At 37.0% G+C, this 21,322-nt stretch overlaps 1 protein-coding gene across 1 annotated transcript in view; it reads left to right on the top strand.

The window, feature by feature from the left end:
• Positions 1 to 12,337, top strand: part of LOC140148824 (uncharacterized) — a 29,587-nt gene extending 17,250 nt beyond the window's left edge. The window contains exons 2-7 of the mRNA XM_072170899.1: positions 129 to 315; positions 1,796 to 1,913; positions 3,229 to 3,325; positions 6,481 to 6,702; positions 7,915 to 8,039; positions 10,228 to 12,337. Of these exons, the coding sequence (XP_072027000.1) occupies positions 129 to 315; positions 1,796 to 1,913; positions 3,229 to 3,325; positions 6,481 to 6,702; positions 7,915 to 8,039; positions 10,228 to 10,698 (1,220 nt within the window). The 3' untranslated portion in view covers positions 10,699 to 12,337. The remainder of the gene's footprint in view (positions 1 to 128; positions 316 to 1,795; positions 1,914 to 3,228; positions 3,326 to 6,480; positions 6,703 to 7,914; positions 8,040 to 10,227) is intronic.
• The last annotated feature ends 8,985 nt before the right edge of the window (positions 12,338 to 21,322 follow it).

The raw sequence follows: 21,322 nt of genomic DNA, 5'->3' as shown, positions 1-21,322 counted from the left end.
GCTTTCTTTTTCTTTTTGAATCAGCCCACCTGCAGTTTATGTGATCGTATCATGTTATAGGCTATTGTGGCAAAATACTGGTAATCATGGTTAACTAAGTACTAATTTTTGATTTTCAACATTCACAGTGAAATTGTTCAGCACAACCCAAATGATTACAACCAATGTTGACCAGTATTACCAGGTGATCAGTCAGCCTTATGAACAGGGTTTTGTGATGCAACAGTTTCAAAAGATACCTGGTGTACAGAGCCAAGCTGGGTTTTCATCAGTTGCTGTGCCTTACCAGGCTATTCTACAAAGACCTGTTAATGTGTAAGTAGGAACTAATGTGTAATGCTACACAGGGGCATAGCCAGCAGTTGGGGGGTGGTAAGATAACTTTCAGGGGTGAAATTGAATGAAAATGGTCAAAAAAAGGCGTACAAATCTTTTAACATTTAAAAATATTACAGGGTGGATAGCATGGGGGCCACAGAAGCTATGGAGATCAGAGTTGTTCAGTTCAGTTCAGTTCAGTTTTATTTCATCAAATTCCATCCATTAAATAATTACAATATAAAAAAGCTTTTACAAACATCGTATAATATGGTGAAATGATGAGGATGCCACTGAACGCAGAGCGTGTTGTTGTGGCACCCTTTACAAAAGTTAGTATTAAATAATTACGATAAACAAAATTTTAAAATAATAATAAATACAATAGCAAGATATATGCCTTGTGGGTTAGGTATATTAAACTTATTATCACAAGAGCTAAGCTTTCAATTATAAATCAATGAGTAATGATGGTGAAAATAACAACCAAACCTACACAGTAGGTGTAAGGCACCAGAAACAAATATGTTCGATCTTTGGATCGACCGTCGATGCTGCTTCGATGCTTGTTATTAATGAACTGTCAACTAATTAATCGGAATTAACGCTAAATTCATATTGGTCAATATCGCTACAGGCACAGATTACTATTTTATTACAATTAGCAATAGTAAATTAATTTATTTCATAAAGAATAAGGATCGACCAAACATCGATGGTCGATCGAAAGACCGAACTAATTTGTTTCTATTGCCTAAAGGGGTTGTAAAATCCTGTTATAATATAAAACAGTTCAGGCATGGCATAAGTATTACGGTACAATAATAACAAAAATGTATTTAGCTCGGGTGAGAGCATAAGCACATGATTGCACGTGCACTTGCAACGAGTCTATATAATGAATAACAATCTACTTTCATATAATTAATTCAGTATAATATGTTCCACATCAAATCGGACCCGTTTGTCTGTCTGTTTGTATTGTTCTGTAGTTGTTATTCATCATGGCAACCATAATTACAGGGAGCTTTGCATAGCCGTGTTTGTAATGCTACATCTGATTGGATCACAGAATTAAAACCAGAGAACCAGGACTCGACCGCCATCTTGATACAGGCATGGAGCAAAAATTGGGGTATTCGGTTTCCCTCGAAGGCGCCGAGGCATTCGTTGTCATGCAAGCGACATGGATGATGAACGATTTGAGAGACGACTTGATGCGACCTGCACGCGAAAGTACCAAGATGCTTCAGATGAGACGCAGAATTGTTTTCGTTCGTCTCCGTGCACCGTCGGCAAGGACCCGAATACCCCCAATTTTCTCCCCATAGCTGACGGCGCGATTGTATGTGCCGGTATAGGGAGTCCCGGTTCTCCTTCTCTAATTCTGTGGATTGGATATTGTTGCTGAAATGTCTGAGTAAAATAGAGTAATAGGCCTAATTATTATAAGTTTGTATTTATATATGAATTTCAGATCAACACATGAAAGATGGCAGCTGAAAATAGAGAAAAGCCACCTGCAAACTCAGGCATTTGTTAATTGGGGACCAACTCAACAAGTAGCGGCAAATACTACAGAAATACAGCAAAAGGTACATGGTTGCCTATAATGAATTAAACACTGGGATCCACAACATGCTCATCTATCAGGGACACAGTTCTTTAACCCCAATACATTTGTACATTCATTGAATGACCTTTGAAATTTGGGTACTAAAACTCATACTCTGCAACTTGAGGTCAAATTTTGCATTGTGATTGTTTAATTGAGGTTATTGAACTATGACATTGGGATGAGGTCATAGTGGTCCATAAGTTAGTGGAGAACACACAGTGCTATCTGTCATTGTTTTACATTAATTAATGTTATGTACTTGATTCAATTGGTAATAGACAAAACTCATATTAAACATGAATTTGATATAATATATAGAATTGCGTACAACAATTGGTTGCAGCACATACTCTTATTTCAAAATTGCATGATTATATTGCATGGCTGGTGTACATGCTTTTGTCATTTATGCAAGAAGTTAGGACTTACAACAAAGTCCAATTCATGACTACTGCCAGTTGTATAGAGAGTAGTGTGTACATTGTTTCAGTGGCGTATCATGGGTCAGATAAAGCAAAAGATAAAAATGTTCCACTTGTGCATCATTTTAATATTATATGTTAGGACCGCCGATGTCAGGATTTAAAAATATTTATATATATTCGCCACTCAATATCGATAAAATCCCAATTTAACTTACATCTTCTACATTTATCCAAACATGATAACTATCTCCTATGAATTCATCCCTCAGTTTTTTTCATTTGTTGCTGGCTTGTAGAGCCTTTCTACTTGGAACCCCAGTATAGTACAATATCATCACATGACCTACATGTATGAAAAATTGCTTTATGAGTGAATGTTCTTAGTCATCCAGTAGTTTCAAACAGAGTTTTGGAATTAAATCTATAATACTGGAACTTACTTTATCACGTGACCAGTCCAATGGGTCAGTTGCCTGATGAAGTCTGGTGGTTCCAGACGCAACATAGCAATAGTTGCAAAAAGTAAGTTCCAGTATTAGATTTAATTCCCCAAAATTGCTTTAATTTCGGTCCTTTTCCCCATATTTTTCGATACTTGTTTTTCATTATTGTCAACTTGTATCAATTTTCTTCGGAAAGAGGTATCAGTGATATCAAAATTATTGGATAGTCAATTTATTGATAATTATTATTGACAGTCCTTATAATTATACAGAGCAAAATATTTAGATGGACTGCTCCAAATATTACATTACTGGGACAATTTCACATTTCTAAATAATGCACTACCTTGGCCCATAATCCAGTTGAAATTTGGTATTACCAATTGCTATGATTAATTTGTATCTTTGTCTGATACACGTACAGATTATGGAGGTTGCTGCCCAAAATGGAAGGCTTATCTGCATAGAAGTTACAGGTTTCCAGCGAAATCAACAAAGACTCTTTAGTGGGGTCAATGGAAGTAAGATTGGTTCATAAATTTACTAATTCTAAAATATTTTTGGCAAAAAAAAATCTCTCTCTCTCTAAGGTCACATTGCATACACGTGTGCAGGTGTGGTTCGTATGAGAGTATGCCATCGAATGCGGTCAGCGGCAGCCCTGGTAGCCTCAGTGATGCTCAGGCCTGTGATAGGCTGAGCAGGTTGTACTGAGCAGGTTGTACTGGATACAGGTTTCCAGACCTGACCTGACAGATGGAGCACCCATTGGGAAAAACACCCATGGAAACCCAGCACCAAAAGGTGCTGGTATAAGGGTAACTTTCAGCTCCTCGGCAGTGCTAGGCACTGCCTCCCCTTGGAGTAATGAATGCACCCCTGAGTGCAATATAATGACTAAAAGTACACACAATATAGAAAAAATAAACACAATATTGTAAAACTGGATTTTACACTAAAAGAGACATATCTCATTAATCAACATTTGACAAAATACTCTTGGGTTATGTTGAGGAGCTTTTCCTCTAAAAACAAGGTCAGTCAATTTACACCAAACAAATTGGTTTTATGAATAAGTAATGAGATTAATTACTAATAAGTAATAGTTACATTAACTAATTGACAACTAGTTCAAATAATTCACTTTACCAATAATCATTTAATTTGACAAAGAGTAATGAGTGCTGTGGTTTCTATGGATACGAACCAATCATGCATGTCAAATTACTCCATCTGTTAATGGTATATTTATAATGTAAAATTTGATGGCAAAAAAAGAATAGCACTTAATATCCTATATTTAAAATGTAAACATTCATTACTCAATACTCATACTACAGTAAATAAAGCAGTTAAAAAAGTGGAAAAAAAGAACAGGCCTTAAACATACCCTTTAAATTTGGCAATCATGGTTATGTGCCGTGCCATATGGAACACAATACGTTAAGGGCCACAATCCCCATGCATGGCTTGCACTGATTGAGATGTCTTGCATATTCTTGAGGGACAATCAAATTAGACACAGCATTTACATGAAAGTTATTAGGCCTCGATCTGCTTAAATTATGCTGTGACCACAAAATTAAAACCAGAGAACCTGGACTCCAACACTAGACCACCATGTGCAATAGCACCGTCAGTTATGGGAAAACATTGGGGGTATTGGGGTCATTGCTGACGGTATGTGGAAAAAAATTATATAATAATTTTGCATGATTGAACAGATTCATCAGGATCAGTATAGTAACCGCAGTAGACATATATATGATCCAGAAATTGCACTTAATTACTTGTGTATGTTTCACAACTGTTGCCTTGCCTACTGAACAAGTATGCATGAATGATGATGATAATCACACTATCACGTGCCTCCTTAGATGTAGTCAGTGCATCGCACCATGAAGCAAAATACATGCAAATACCCACAACTTTTCCCCATGCCTGTATCAAGATGGAAGTTGAGCCCTGGCTCTCTGTGACAGACAAATGTGGAGTGAGCACAGCAATTGTCTCACACATTGAATGATTGGTCCATATTAACAGATGAGTCTAGACTTTGCACATTATTATATGATCTGTTCCTTCTTTATCTTTAATTTGAGCAGATCATTGATATTAGGCCCCCAAAAAACATTTTGCTTGTCCTCATACCCGAGGCTAGTATACCTGGTATATTCGACTCAACCTCATACCTCTCTGCAAGACAGGGTCAGTCTGTCAGAATTTTGTTTAAATTTCTTTCCAAAACATGTATGGTATGGGCCTAATAATAGGACAGCTCACTCATTTGGACATCTTTTGTGTTTACCATGCAGCATTGAACACACACACAATCTCAATGGGGTTATCTCACTGCATTGACCAATGGATCTACAATCAACGAATGCTTGCATGTAAATAACGGAAAACTGTCACCCCCTCTCCCCGTGCAATGTTGAGAAATGCCAATGTCTTCAGCGCTTCCCCAATGTGTTCCAACATTGCTCGATGGGGAGAGGGGAAGGGTAAATTATTGTTGTAGATGTCATGTTTCTTCCCAAACACAATATACGTCATTTCCATGAACATAAGAAATTCTGCACGGAATTTCGACAGAGTCCAATCTTCTCCAAACTCCAAGATATACATTCACAAAATACTCATTAAAAAAAAGCAGCATGAGACTGCAATTCAAAATATTCATCGATTCATTGATGTGCACTTGCCTCTCACCTCTGTCACTGGTTTGATTCCCCACAGTACCATAAGGCCAAGGGAATGAAAGTTTAAGATTTGTGTCTGTCACTTTTTCAAATCACATGCGGCCATTTTTCATCATTCATTATTACTTGTTAAAGTGAATGCATTGAACGGAGGTATTGTTCATGAGTGCACAGATTGAAGCTATTATAGAGGCCATAGGTGCCGATTCTTGCGTAAATGAAGCGTTCACAGGCAGCTTGTTGATTCAAAACCTAAAAACTGTGTTTCATCTGTAGAGCCTTGTTTTGTGGAAACAATGAGTTTTTTTTAATAATGAAAATTTCATGTGGTAGGTTTCGAAGCATGCGGGCGGTGGACGCAAATCTAAAACTTTCATTCTCATGGCCTAATTGAGAGGTGTGTATAAAACTAAGACCTAATAAGACATACAAAACTAAGTCAGGTCTGCAAAACAGACCTACAAAATTAAGACCTACAAAACTTCTTGACTTATGACTGTCCTTGCGTGTTGTTATTTGGATATGGATATGCCAGGTTTACCTCCTGCATTGTAAAATTAAAGCTCTTTTCCTATCCCATGATCTTTACCAGTTCTCCTCATTGTGCTGTAGCTGCACATTAAATTATGCTTCACTAGAGCCCCTTACATTCCTTTTGGAAGAGGATCTTAAATTCTCATATTGCCAGAATCCAAATGGATTCTCGCAATTTGTAACCAGGGATGTATAAATCTTCAGGAAATTTCCTGATTTCAGGAAATTTTGCTTGGATCTTCCCTGTACAAAGTATAGGGAAACATGCATTTTTTGGAAATGATAAAGCAGTTTCAGGAAATAATGTCAGTGCCTGTTTTCATCCCTGGGTGTAACCAAATTCTTCCTCAGGAGTCATCCATGATTTTACTCACACATTTCCAATAATGATTAAGGTGCAACACCACTCACAATATTTTTCCTCATCATTTTCCATGCAGTTTCCGGTGTGGACCTGTTTTTCAACATGCCCCTTCATCCCAACCCTACCAGATATGTGTACCAAGCTGTCAATGTTCCCATATCATTTAAGATGAAGTCGAGTTTCCCCTCACCAGTCATTCAAATGGAAACAGATGTAATAGGACAGTTCTCTGCATTCCTAAACCAAGGTTGGAAACTTGTGGAGATCAACTTTGATATGAGTCAACACATGACACAAAGTAAGTGAGATAGTCAACACATGTACCCCTATTAAATTACACATATTTTTTATGTGCTAAATTAGGCCTATTAAAACAATTCTGCATTGTGCCAATAAGTATAGACAACTTGACATCATTGTTTATCAACAAAGGTGAGGAACTGGTCTATCGATATGCTTGAACGAACCACTACACTGTTCAATGGCTTGCTTGTACTGTATGAAAGGTGGTGGGAGATTTAAAATGCATGTGCCCTGAGTAAACTACTATGCTTCCGCACATCGCAGGGCAAAGAACAATGGAAATTGCCATAATTTGCACGCATACTGCTGGGCAATGACGTCACATGTCAAGTGGTCTATACTGTCATGCCTCATATCCACTTCTACCATCAATTATTGTAGTAATATTTATATATTGGGGTAGTGGAGATGTGCCCTACACTCACAGTTCACATGCCTGTGCAAACCTGGAATACTTACCCCTCCTCAGTTTTGTTCTTTTTCATACCATCCTTTTTCCTTTTCTTCTGTATCTTTTCTCCTTTGTTTCCTAACCAGTACAAACTAAGTCAGTCTGTTTGTGGGTATGTGTACGTGGTGGTGGTGGTGGGGCGGGTTTGGGCGTGGAGATGTCTGTGTGTGTCGGGGGGGGTGTGTGGGGAGTACATGTACATGTAGGGGGTGTGTATGTTAAGGTTCAATTAAGGTTTCTGAAATGGCTCCCACTTCCAAAATATAATGCTCCTGTCAACGTAGCAAACTAATGTCCATGGGTAGTGAGGTATTATGTAAGTTATGTTCTAGGTCAAAGGTCATAGATCAAAGGTCATTTTCCCCCATAATTGTTTGAAATCCTTTGCCCACAAAATTTGATGGATTTTGATACAGCATGAGGGTTGTACAGAGATATTCAGAGAAACTCTCAAATTTTTAGCCTCAGATCATTTAAGGATCATTTGGTGTCATTGTGTACAATCATGAATTGTTTTTGGTTTAAAACACATTAGAAAAATAACATGAATACAAGTATAACAGTCAAAATGATTCAAAAGCAGGGGACACTTGCCTTTTATGTCTTCTTTCTTTCTCTCTTCCCCCAAGTTTTTGATCGACCAGGGTAAAAAAGAATCTACATTCTACCTTTTATTCTCTGTGGGAAGCCCAATATTAATTCTCCAATCGCTGTTTAAAACAAACTTATTTGTTCTATTTTCCCAATGCCTTTCAGCTGGATTTACAACAGTACGTGGTGCACAGAATTCCATCTGGTTCTTTGAGAAAGAAGCTAATAGACTAAATGATATCATACCGGTGTGGCAAGGCTGTGTAGTAGAATATATGCATAAAGTAACAGTAAGTGTAGTAATGCCTAGTGTAGAAGTGATGTGTGGGGGTGGGGGAGGTGCACTCGGTTTCATAGTAGATACCGGGGACAGTGATTTCATTGAAAATAGCAAGATGTACGTTTTGTTATTTTAAATTAGTCTCATACAATTTAAAAAAATTAAGCACCTGCAAGTGCTTGGCTTTTAGTCTGATGGCTTGCAGTAAAGTGTAAAAAGAACATGGATTGCTTTTGAAAAGTCATAACCCCAGGGGCGTAGCAGGCGGGGGGACAGGGTGGACGAAGTCCATGGGCCCCCAAGGGTTCAGGGGCCCCGAGCACTAATGCGAAAATTAAATAAGGGCTGATAATGGAGATGTTAAAAGCAGGGCCGGATTTTCCATTGGGCCAGATGGGCCCGGGTCCAGGGCCCCAAAAATTTGGGGGCCCCAAAATTACCCTATGCATTTTTCTTGACCAAAATAGGGCAAAGTTGTAAATTTTCCCGCGCGTGCTTTGGGCGCAAATGTCTTAACATCGGAACAAAATAGGTTAGTCCCCCTCTGTATTTTAATACATCCGCATTATACGTAAACCAAAACTTGGTCACTTGAGTGCACATGTCTTCCTCAGCACGTGAGTTTGAGGCCTTTAAATTTTGGCCTGTCCCAGGGCCCCAACCCACCCTGGTTAAAAGGGCCTGTACTGCTCCTTGTCCATGGGCCCCTGATGCTCTTGCTATGCCCCTGCATAACCCATTGCTTTTCAAAAGCAAAAAATCTCTTTTGCAAAGCAATCAAGTATTTTGATCTATACTCTGTTAGCAGTATAAGATCTATTTGCAATATGATCTATTTTCATACTCGAAAGACATATGACCCAACATGATTACATAAGGCTCATGTCACTAGAGACAACAATTAAGAGTTTATTATCATCTTATTCTACATGAATCAAGGAATATTTTAACAGCAACAACAAGTTAGTGCAAAAACAATGAAACCCAGGAATTAAATAATGACCAAAGAGTGTTCTGTTTTCTATCTTACATTGAGGCATTTTGAGCTGTATTGCTCGAGCGGTTTTGATGTGAGAAGCAAAACTCTGTATAACAATGCCTCATAGGATAGTTGTGGTTACCACAATTCACCACATTCTTGTTCACACCATCTAAACAAAGGTAATGAGAACAATAAGAGCATTTTTCTGATTCCAAAGTCTCAGTTTTGATGAAGGAAAATGGGGGGTGAGGCTCTCGATCCGGTCACACCCCTTTAAAAATGTCATTTTAGTAACAAGTCAAAGGTCAAAATATAAGACAATGCATAGGCACCTCCTCCAATACCTCCAAGGCAGTGAAATACAAGGTTTTGAATTAAATCAAATACTGGAACTTACATTTTTTTATGCAACTTGCTACGTTGTGTCTGAAACCATCAGATTTCATCAAGCAACTGACCTGCTGGGCTGGTGACACTTTGAGACGGCTAGGGATCGTAAGTTCCAGTATTTGATTTAATTCAAAACCTTGTGATTCTAATGACTGGATGACTGAGAATATTCACTATTTTGCAGTGAAATACAATTTACTTTAGGGCTCATATTGAAATACCCAACCACGTTTTCACACAGAAAGAAGGCAGGATTCCCCTCGCTAAGCGCGCCTCTCAGGAAAGCTCGGTTATAAAACGGATGGATTATATGCATCAGTGATACACCCTGCCCAGGATTTTAACAAAGAAGGCTAGCACAGGAAAGCTGCAGGATGGCGCACACCTTCCTGTGTAAGGGAATTTCAATATGAGCCCTTAATATTTTCTGATAACAAGAGTTATTGGTTTGAAAGAGGAGTTTTCAAAGATTGTCCGAGTGCATTATTTATACAAATTTGACAAAAATTGACCTTGTTGTCATTTTGTTCCCAGAAGTATGATCAGTATGACCTTCAGTAATCAATTAAAATCATATATTGTTGTGAAAGTCTCCAAATTACAGAGTGGGTTACATTTCTTATGTACCACCTTCACTCAACATTTTAACCTGATTTTGCAGCGCTTTCATAAATAAGTTCTCGTATCTATATGTCTGTAAGGACTATCCCATCAATGAAATTGAAATAATGATTAAAATAAGCAGAATAAAACTATTCTACATTATGACATATTTTCCTGTCTCTACTGTTGTCATATTATTACATATTTTTCATTTGTCCAACAGGCATCATTTGGTGGAACCTATGCTAAAACAGGTTGGAATGAAGTTCTCACACAGATGGGTCAGAGAGGCTGGGAGTTGGCATGTATCTTGGAGACCCCAGAACAGATTGTGTCATTTGGTTCAGTAACACAGAAACTCCTGATGTTCTTTCAGAGACGCATACTTTCCCAACCACAAGGAGCTCCTGCAGGGTATCCCCCTTCTGGCACTCCTGCATATCCTCCTGCTGGACCTGGTGGTAATCCTCCTGGTGGTGCTGGTTATCCCCCTCCTGGTGGTGCTAGTTACCCCCCCCTACCAGTGGTGCTGGTTATCCCCCGCCTGGCACAGCCAGTTACCCTCCACCTGGACCTGGTGCTGCTGCAGAACCCCCTCCCCCATCATATAATCAGGCTACTAATCCATCAGCCCCAAGTTCAGAGAAAGGGGAACCCGCACCGCCAGGATTTAAGTAGGTACAGTGTAGCTTAGTACAGCATATTTTGTTAAATGGACATAAATATAATGATAATATGTGTACACTACATTTGCCAGCAAAATGTAATGTACACATTGCATGGTCTAATTTATTTCATGAGTGCACATTATTCATGTCAGAAATGTGCATATGTAATATGCATGAATATGCATCAGAAATGTGCATATGTAATATGCATGAATATGCATCAGAAATGTGCAAATGTAATAGGCATGAATACACATCAGAAATATGCATATGTAATATGCATAAATACATGTCAGAAATGTGCATTATGTAATATGCATAAATATACGTCAGAAATGTGCATTATGTAATATGTATGAATATGTACCCGCTAATATGAATAAATATGCATCAGAAATGTGCATATGTATTATGCATGAATCTGCATCAGAAATGTGCATTATGTAATATGCATGAATATGTGTCATGCATCAGAAATGTGCATATATGTAATATGCATGAATATGTGTCAGAATTTGCATATGAAATATGTACTCTTGAAATCAATAATGTTGAATAAATTTTTTTTTGTGGAACCATACATTCTAAAAATTTCAGATAGAGGTATATCACATGGGTTTGAATTTGGTGGAGCATCTAGCGAATCAATTTTAACAAAGATTTTCTTCAAAAATTATGCTGTGTGGAGACACACTTAGGTCCTGATTGGACCAGGATCTTGCTCAAGCATGGCTTGGTTTTTGAATACCTACATGAAACAAACTTGTAATTTTTTTAGCCTTAGCTGAATTATTTATTTATATAAATGTAAAATAATCTTATACCATACTTGACAGAATACCTAGGAGGTCTTTCTCTACATGTGTACATGAGAAAGCTTGTGTAGCATAAATTGAATATTTTTGTAAATGAGGTAGACCAAGGTTGTTACCTTTACAGTGGCGTAGCTAGGTTTTTGGAACCGTGGGAACTTTTGGAAAAGTTGTACATTGTTGACCTCAATTTTTGTTGTTCTGTGTGCACAGCAAAATTGCCAACAAAATGTTTTCAATGTACGTTTTGGCAATGTAAACAGGCAAATTGGGTCAACATGTACTTTGTTTCTTCACCATGTACGAGCAGTGCATGCAAAATTGGCAATTGTTGACCCCAATTTATTTTTGCCAGGGCCTAAGATGTACCACACACCTCCCCACTGGCTACACCACTGTACATTTGTATATATAACAAGACACTCCATGTATTATGTAATTTACATCTACTGCCTGTACTGTAAATATAATTCTGTAAATATAAATATAATGTCTGTTGACAAGGGGCAGTCTTCAGTGAACGACTCTTGTCAGAGTCATCAGTAGACAAGGGCAGTCTACATGTCTCATTCTTAGGTACTTTGTCCTGAAGAAGTCAGAGCTACTCCTGACGAAAGCTTGACAGTTCTAAACTTGTCCGACGGCGAACCCGCTAAAAACCCACTAATTGTCTAGGTTTTATGTAATAAAAAAATAACACATCAAATAAACAAATGCAACAACTGGATTTCAGCATAATATGTCACATATTTAATTTTCAGTGTAGTACGACTTTCTTAAATCTTTTAAAGAGGATAATGTTAGTTACCTCCTGCTTGAACAGGAAATATTATTAGTTACCCCCTGTTTGTTCTTACGAAATACGGGAAAATATCTACGGTCTGGTGCCGTATTCCATTAAGCTGAAGGCTGAATGTAATACGGCACCAGACCGTTGATATTTTCCCGTATTTCGTAAGAACAAATAGGGGGTAACGATTTTATCCTTTAGTGAACATGAATTTTATTATCTTCCGACTTGTTTGTAAACTTTGTTAAAGGAATTTAATTTGATTTATAACTTACTGAAAAGTAGGCCAGTTTCTTCTTTGCTTAAACAGTGCAGCCATTCCGCGCGTGAAGTATGCGCGCGAGGCGTATGATATCGCGCGAGTCATTTAACGCAGACGTGCGCGTGTTAGGATTACGCAGGTAGTGCAGGAAATATTACCTGCCTGTATATTAATTAGGAGTACGCAGGTAATATGGATTTTTATCCAAGTGGTGTTTGACCAATGAGATTGCAGAATTCTTGTCAACTAAAGGATAAGTGAAGATATTCATGGTCTGGTGCAGTATTCCATGGAGTTGGAAGAGATTTTTTTATCGTATTTTGCACCTCATATCAAAAGTGCTGGAGCTTTTCAACTCAAAATTTTGAGACAATTTTTTAATGGTAGGCTTCAATGTAAGATAGCAAACAGAATGTTAAAATCAGATCGCACCCCTTTAAGGATGTGAAGCTACTATTAGTGAAATCAACCTCAGGTATGATGGTTAATTTTTGGAAAGATGGGTCCGTATGCACAAAAGAATTATACTGGGTCTAAAGTTAGACCTAGTCTAAGTGGAATTCAGTCTCAGGAGAAAGGACATTTTCCTTTACATTTGCTTGAGTTATTTTGTATTATTTTTGAACTTTGCATTAACATCTTTAGGATTTTCTAGCTGTTATTGGAAGGAAATTATAATAAAGGACCATTCCTGATGGAACTAAATTGCACTTAGACCAGGTCTAACTTTAGACCCGGTCTAACTCTTTTGTGCATACGGACATAAGTTTTTATATCCCACATTTTTGTTTTAATCTGGACAAGTATTTGGTGGTGAGTGGAAGAAAGTTGTAGCTACATGTATTAGAGAAACATCTTGCAACTCAAAGTAACAAAATATATTGTGTATGTATCAACTTTATATAAATTTATATTATTAAAAGCTAGCAATATTGTTTCCAAAGTTTTTTAATATAGTATTATATTTATTCTGTTGTATATATGAATTACTATTAAAATGCATATTTTACCAGTACCATATTCAATCTGAATTTGTATTTTCATGTCATCTTGAAAGAGACTGAACCTCTGGTGCTAATTAGGTGTATCTGTAGTTTCTATATTATGTTCCTATCTATGCATCTTTATGTGTCTTCAAAATAGGTTTTTAAAACATGGCATGACTGTTTTTATTATTAAAGGTTTTCTTTTCGTATACCTGCAGTGCTGGCCATAAGTGTTGGGACGGTTTGATAGGGTAATGTAAATAAACCCTCCACTCCCCGATCAATGTTGAATCCTACTTTTTTGGTCATACGCGTCTAGTGGCACCCAACATTGATTGGTGGGGAAGGGGGAGGGTTGGGGTGTTAGGAAAGGTTTTAGGCTTGTCACCAAAGAAACCTCCACTTTATCACGTTAACAATAACGGAAATAAGGCGATAATATAGTGTACGTTTTCCATAAGTGTCCCAACACATTTTGGCCATGGTTGTATTTGAAAAGTTGAAAAAAAAAAAATCTAATTTCAGTTTTTTGCTTATAACTCAAAAAAGTAATTATGATATTGACACCAAATTTGGAGCAGTAAGAGCTCCTATCATTATGCTTGACCACAAAAAATATAAATGGCTACATTTTAGATTTAGGGACTGGTCACTTAAAAAGTCTTAAAGCCATATTTTTGGCCATGTTTAAGTTCCATATTCGTCAACTTATTTAGCTTAATATTGTCAATTTAAATATCATGATTAATTTGACACTTGTCAATAAACAAAACCATACGAAAACCAGTGGTCTCCGATAGTTCAATTGGTTAGCGCGCTGGTCATCTCCAGTAGACAGCGCGGGTTCGACTTTTAGCTTTTTTTAAATTTAAGTATTAATTTTTTTTCCAAAGTCACTCCTGTCAACAAATACCATGTATTTCTGGCGACTAAATCACTACTCTTTCAAAATAAAATGTCATTTTAAGCAAAATACGTAGTTCGCATTGGCTAATAATGTACAGCACGCACTGTAAAATACATGATATTGCGTGTAAAAAGTGACCGTATCGTTATATCACGTGAGGAAAATCCAATAATTTTATATAAGTGAAAAGATAAATTGTTTCTCCATTTTGGGTAATGTAAATAAACCCCCACTGGGTAATGTAAATAAATAAACCCCCACTCCCCCCGATCAATGTTGAATCCTACTTTTTTGGTCACACGCGTCTAGTGGCACCCAACATTGATTGGTGGGGAAGGGGGAGGGTTGGGGTGTTAGGAAAGGGTTTAGGCTTGTCACCAAAGAAACCTCCACTTTATCACGTTAACAATAATGGAAATAAGGCGATAATATAGTGTACGTTTTCCATAAGTGTCCCAACGCATTTTGGCCATGGTTGTGGATTCAAAGGTACTGTGAATAATATGTATTTTAAACTATAACCCTAACACTAAATTGTAACCCTAATTCTAAAACACTTGGTGCTCAGCTTATACCAAAATAATTTAAATGTTGGGATGTTTTGAGTTCAAGGTCATTGGATATTTTCAAACGTTGTTGAGCTCAAGTCTGCTAAATTTCTTTGACTGTTTTCTTTGCAAACAAGTCACATTTTAGAAGTATTTAAAGAATATTTTCGTAAGATAAGTTCGAATTTACTTCCATGATGTAACATTTAGAGAAAAGAGGTATTATTTTCAGCCGCTGTCTGCATCTACTCATATAACACAGGTGACATCATTATTTTAAGTATAACAATGAGGTGAAGCCGAGTAGTTTTACGCCAAAAATAATGATTTTGCCCCTGTTATATAAGAAGATGGATGTACGACAGTTGCTAAAAACAATACATTTATTTTCATTCTTGCTATGTGCCTCCGATTATTTCAAATAGCGAGTGTATGTATCGCGTAGATGCACACTCGCTTGACCATGTTATACCGTAAAACCCCATCTACAAGCATATATAGTGTTTTTTATAAAAGCTTAATTAATTCCAAGCAAGCGTTAATATACCAATACAATAGATCGGTCTTAAAATAATACTTGTTTGTATATGCTTGGATCCGTAATTTATTTTCTCAAACTCCATAATGGCGACTGGATTAATGTAGCTTTCATCAGAAGCACACTATATGCTTGTAGACAGGGTTTTACGGTATCGTGTCATATAAAATTCCAAAACGGCTAAGAACCAATAAGGTTACAGGAGCTTTAAGTGTTTAAGAATATGACCTATATACCCAGCAAACAGAAAACATTTTACATAAAACCTTTAAATATTGGGTCATGTGAAGGGTCTATAAAGCTTATAAAGGTTATAAACATTTTATTTAACATAAAAAACATGTTTGAAAACTTGCTTCAAATATTCTCACATAATGTTATATAAGTGTTGACAAAATATTTTGAAAAAAGTTTACCAAAAATATTTTGCAATAACATTTTGACAACATTAAAAAAAATATATTGTACTGTTTTTTATATAAACGTTTTAAAATCATTTTCATGACCTTTATATAACCCGAGATTTAAATGTTATTAAATTGTTTTGACCAAAACACTTTTACGCTTTAAAAACACTCTTGTGTTTTCTGGGTAAGCATGATACCGTAAAACCCTGTCTATAAGCATATAAAGTGCCTCTGATGAAAGCTACATTAATCCAGGCTCCATTATGGAATTTGAACAAATAAATTACGGATCTAAGCATATACAAACAAGTATTATTTTAAGACCAATCTATTATATTGGTATATTAACGCTTGCATCGAATTAATTTAGCTTTCGTAAAAAACACTATATATGCTTGTAGACGGGGTTTTACGGTATGAAAATATCCAACACATTTACATGGTTAAAGACTTCAGAGCATGTTTTAGTTGACAGTTTCTTATTTGGTTCCCATTATTGAACAAATATTTTTGGAAAAATTTAACATTAAAACCAAAATATTTGTTCAAATTAAATAATGCAGATACACTTAAAGGAGGATTTCGTGATCCTAGCATCATCTTTTTATGAAATTTTTCAGTACATTTCCACGAAAAAAGCATATTCCCAAAATTTCAGTTGATTCTGATTTTGCGTTTGCGAGTTATGCATGATTATGTCTATTACACTGCTCCATATACATTGCGTTGTAATTTCGTTCTGGTGCACCAGAACGAAATTCAAATTGCACGATATCTTTGCAAAACGAATTAATCTGCAAGAAATATTTTGTATATAAACATTATGTAGCCAGAGGTTTCCAGTGATATAAAATCTCAACTTTTTTGAGAAAAGTTGGGGATGAGGCTGTGGATCACGAAATGCCCCTTTAAAGGGGCATTTCATAATTTTAGCATTCACTCTATGGTATGGTTCAATAGATTTTCATAAAAAAAGCTTCATTCCAAAATTTCAGTTGCTGTAATTTCGGACAAGTATCGTAACGACTGAAGCTGTATTAAACTTATGCATATGATGTAGTCCCAGGTGTCTGACGGTATAAAAACATCTACTGGTGGTTTTAAAAACTTTCTAGAGTAATTTGGGGATGAGGTTATGGATCACAAAGTTCCCCTTTAAGTGGTAATTGTAGATATGCTAATATTTAAGTCTTGAATGTATATTTTATTAAGGTCTGGAATATATTATGTATTAATTAATATTCAAAATTAATTACCAAAAGTAATAAATGTTAACTAATAAATGTTACAATGGTATTGTCTTTATTTTCTTGATAAGAAAGATAACTTCTGTTCAGTTTAGGGAGTTATGTTAATTTCTGACATGAAAAAGTGAATTGAGAGGGTTGATGCTAATCTAGACAAAAGAAATGTCTAAATTTTACGGTCGTAAATTCGCGATAAATTGTACGGCTTCAATTGACTTGCGTTGGGTGTATAGGTACTTCCGCCTAGGCGGGAGTGGCTCATGAAAATAGCCCAGCGTAGAAATATACACTAATCAGTGTTGCCAAGAATTACGTATACTTGTTCCTGCAATCGCGCAAAAATCGGTCATATGATTATGTAGAGATGAAACGGGGAATTATTTTCGTCCCAAATACACCTTAAAACTTGCAACACCAAAGAAGTGCGTTGAAGTGAAACTAATTGGATTTCTTTCGTTGGAATTGGTAATCTGATAATTGCTTCAGGCAAAATTGCCAGACTCAAATCTATTTTAAATGTATAAATAGTACATTATTTGTCATTCACTGACCAGGCTGTAAAGATTGCAAATTGCGAAGTAGGGGAAATGAGAGAGTGGGGATGATGAGACGAGGAGACCGGTTGGAGAGTAGAGGGGAGGAGAGGAGAAGAGAGGAGAGCGAGTAGAGCAGGGAGGAGTTTATTCCGTTTATTTTATTTTTTCCACGTTGATCATAGGCATACTGCTAAAACAGTGAGAGGGGGAGAAGGGTAAAGGAAATACAACATCCAATAAAATTCAGATATCTACGTAATTCAAAAGATGACACAGGTGAGAGTTAGGAAGGCGGAGAGACAGACAGACTAGAAAGAGAAGAAAGCGAGAGGAGAAGAGGGAGGGTCTTTTTTAAATGTCACATTAGACCAGAATGACATCAAATTTGTGTTCGGACCTGATGTAGGCCTATCCTGCCTAGGTAAATGAGAGACAGGCCTAAGTAAGATTGCCCACTTGAAGCACCAGTGTTGTATAATTGACTTATCCAACCTTTATTGACAGACATAAGTGTGATTGACAGCACCCATTATTACCTCTTGAAATGAGAAGCATGATGCGCCAAACGTAACAATGAAGTCAAATTACACACCAACTCACTTAATCCCTTGCGTTTTCGTTTCTGAACAATAGAGCTGTAGAAACAGAAAAGATAAAACGACAGTATATATGTTCAAAATTAATTACCAAAAGTAAAGGAACCCAAAAGTTAGATGATATGAAGGATTTATTTCTTAAGTTCTTATCGCCCGGGGCACAGTGTTATCACCCCGATATCTTCATGGCAGAAATCGCCATGGTAGGTTGAATCCACAGCCACGCATGGCCATATTGTTCCGACCTGTTTAATAGTTTTGAGACGCATATATAATGAGCCGAAGGACATCCGACTAAGGCTACTGACAATTCGCCTGGTAACGGACCTCTCTGTGTGTGAGTGAGCATGCTTTTAGACTGCCTCCACGAGTGCGTGCAGCTAGCCTACGCTGCGCTATAGTTCGTAATTTTTCTGAAGTAATCGCCATTTAGGGGTCCTTTTTCGGCCAAATCATTAGACGTTTAGGGTTAGTAATATTATTGTTTGAGTGAGTTTGCACTAATTTGATAAAAATCACCACTTCTTAATTGATTCTTGTTACCTTTGTGCATGTTTTCTTTAGTATCTATATGTCTGCAACATCAAAAAGACAACTGGATATCAAATTAGCTCATTTTCCTGTTTACGCCACTTAGGGCATAAATTTGATATTTCTCAGTAGACGCCATGTAGGATATGGATTTTGCATGTGCTACGCCATTTAGGGTAGGATTTTGCAGGTGCAATTTGGTTATGTGAAAATTCGCTATTAAGGGTGCATGTCCGAGGTGGTCGGACGCGGGTGGGTAGCACTTTTGTGTAAGAGTGACTTCCCCGGGCAAAATCGACGCTCCACAATGGTTGCTTCAAAATGATTTTAAATCAAATCAATATTATTATAATAATATTTCAAATATAGGCCTATATAACACAGGGCGGAATCAGTTAAGGCAGAGGCGAATGTGCGGACACGAGTGGTTAGAAATGCATCACTATCTAATGTCAATAAATCGGCTATAACAGACCACGTACAGGAGAATGATAGACAGGAAAGAAGCTCAGGTAGTAGGCAAAGAGGCAGATGGGTACACATAGTGGATACAAACAGGCAATAGAGCTCCGGAATCAAAACACCAGCATGAACAGAGACGAAGGGCAATACAATCTTAGTCATGTTTTGACGATCTTCTTGTGGCAACCACGTTGTCGAGCAAGCAGCTTCAGTGGTAAACAGAAGATCGTCACAACAGCAATAGTGTAAACATGGTAAAAGGAGTCTGATAGACTTCGAAACGTGTCACAGCGACTGTTTTACTGGACTAGAAAAAAAAGCTTTTGAATTCAACTTGTTTTTAATCAATTTTGTACTCAACATAAAATGCAAGGTGATGCATTTAATCGGTACTTGCGTGTTAAACCCTAACGCCACAGGTCTATTTTGACGAGAGGGAAGAAAAGAAGGAAGGAAGGAAGGAAGGAAGAAAGAACAAGAAGAAACAAATTTTTGTCTTTGGTGTGGTTTTGAACCAGGGACTTTTCGGGTGCCAGACACACGCACGGCCATACTTTACCACGGGATTCTACCTTAGCCAGTCAAGTTTCCGTGCCCACACTGTAATAAATATATTGTTTTTTATGGTAAAATACCGGAATCCCTGCTGCCAGTAAATTACCAGTAAAAACAGTAACCCTAAATACCATTGCACCGTTAAATCAATGCAATGAACCGTTTTTAACAATGTAGGCACAAAAACAAGCAAAGTTCGATGGCCAAAAATGGTCAATTCCAGAGGCCACATAAGTCAGGAAAACAGTAGAAAAGTATACTGTAGGTGATGAAAATCACTGTGCACGTAGCAGACAAACAAAACCAAACAGACAAAAAAAACACCACGACGTTTCGAGCAGATAAACTGCTCTTCTTCAGGGACAGACAACAAAATATAAAAGCAAACAACGAAAACTACATGCTGTAGTTTAAAACAAATTCAACTAACCACTGAAGGCAAGTTCAAATTGAACTAGGTAGCAAACAAGACAACAGACTCGGAGCAAAATAAGCAGTGTCTAAACCTAATGTAAGCCAGTTCACCAGCTTTAACAGTTAAAAAGATATTGTTTTATTACGGTAAAATACGGAATCTTACTTTCAAATCAAAATAGGTTCTTGCCTTTGCTGTTAAAAGACGGACCACATTGTTTGATATTAATTTAAATAATGGTTAAATGTGATTTTCCCTTTATTTTACCGGAATTGTTAAAGAACGACGTAAACTGTATTTTTTTTACCTGTAAATTTATAGTTATTTTTTACAGTGCATATATGACTGTTCGCATCACGTGGGATACCTGCGCTTGAAGATGTATTGTGAATTGAGGTTTTTTGATGTTTGGTAGTTGGTACGGTTACTAATGTTACTAAAGATAAAGAACAAAGATTTACATTAGCCCAACAATTGGTCCAATATAGCTGTTTACAGGGTCGTTTCAAGTTGTACGGGGCTGTTAAAGGCTCAATAATGGGTCGGTTCGGGCAAATGTATTGGGCCTTAAGTCTTCCAACATGTGTCCAATGTGCAAACGGTACTAAACCCAATACGGTCCCATTACCGGGTAAGCTGTGGAAAGGTACTATTATTAAAACGCGAAAGTACATGGTAAAAGGAGTTCTGGACGTATGTGTGTATACGTTGCGTGTAATCGCAATGATTGTTTTCCAATTGTTTCCATGTCGAAAATTTTCTACAGAAAATTAAACGGACTACGGCCCAGAACAGGCAAAATCTGAATTTCACTGCAATCCATTGACAAATAATATTGACAATGATTGTTATCATTAAAGTTCATCTGTGTTGGTAATCAAATACATGAAGAATTGAACACCACAAAAAGTTTATCACCTGAAATTTTCGGTTGTTTACACTACAACCTTCGTCAGCACACTCATAGAAATGACTTGTTCGCCTTGTTGGCGCAATTCAAAAGGAGTAAGTTTGGAAAACTCAAAAATAGTGTAAAAGTTGCCAAAACAAAATTCATT

The sequence above is a fragment of the Amphiura filiformis genome, chromosome 3, assembly GCF_039555335.1.
Source record: "Amphiura filiformis chromosome 3, Afil_fr2py, whole genome shotgun sequence".
Classification (NCBI taxonomy): domain Eukaryota; kingdom Metazoa; phylum Echinodermata; class Ophiuroidea; order Amphilepidida; family Amphiuridae; genus Amphiura; species Amphiura filiformis.
Note: the sequence above shows the minus strand (reverse complement) of the source record. Positions and strands in the feature narration are given on the sequence as shown.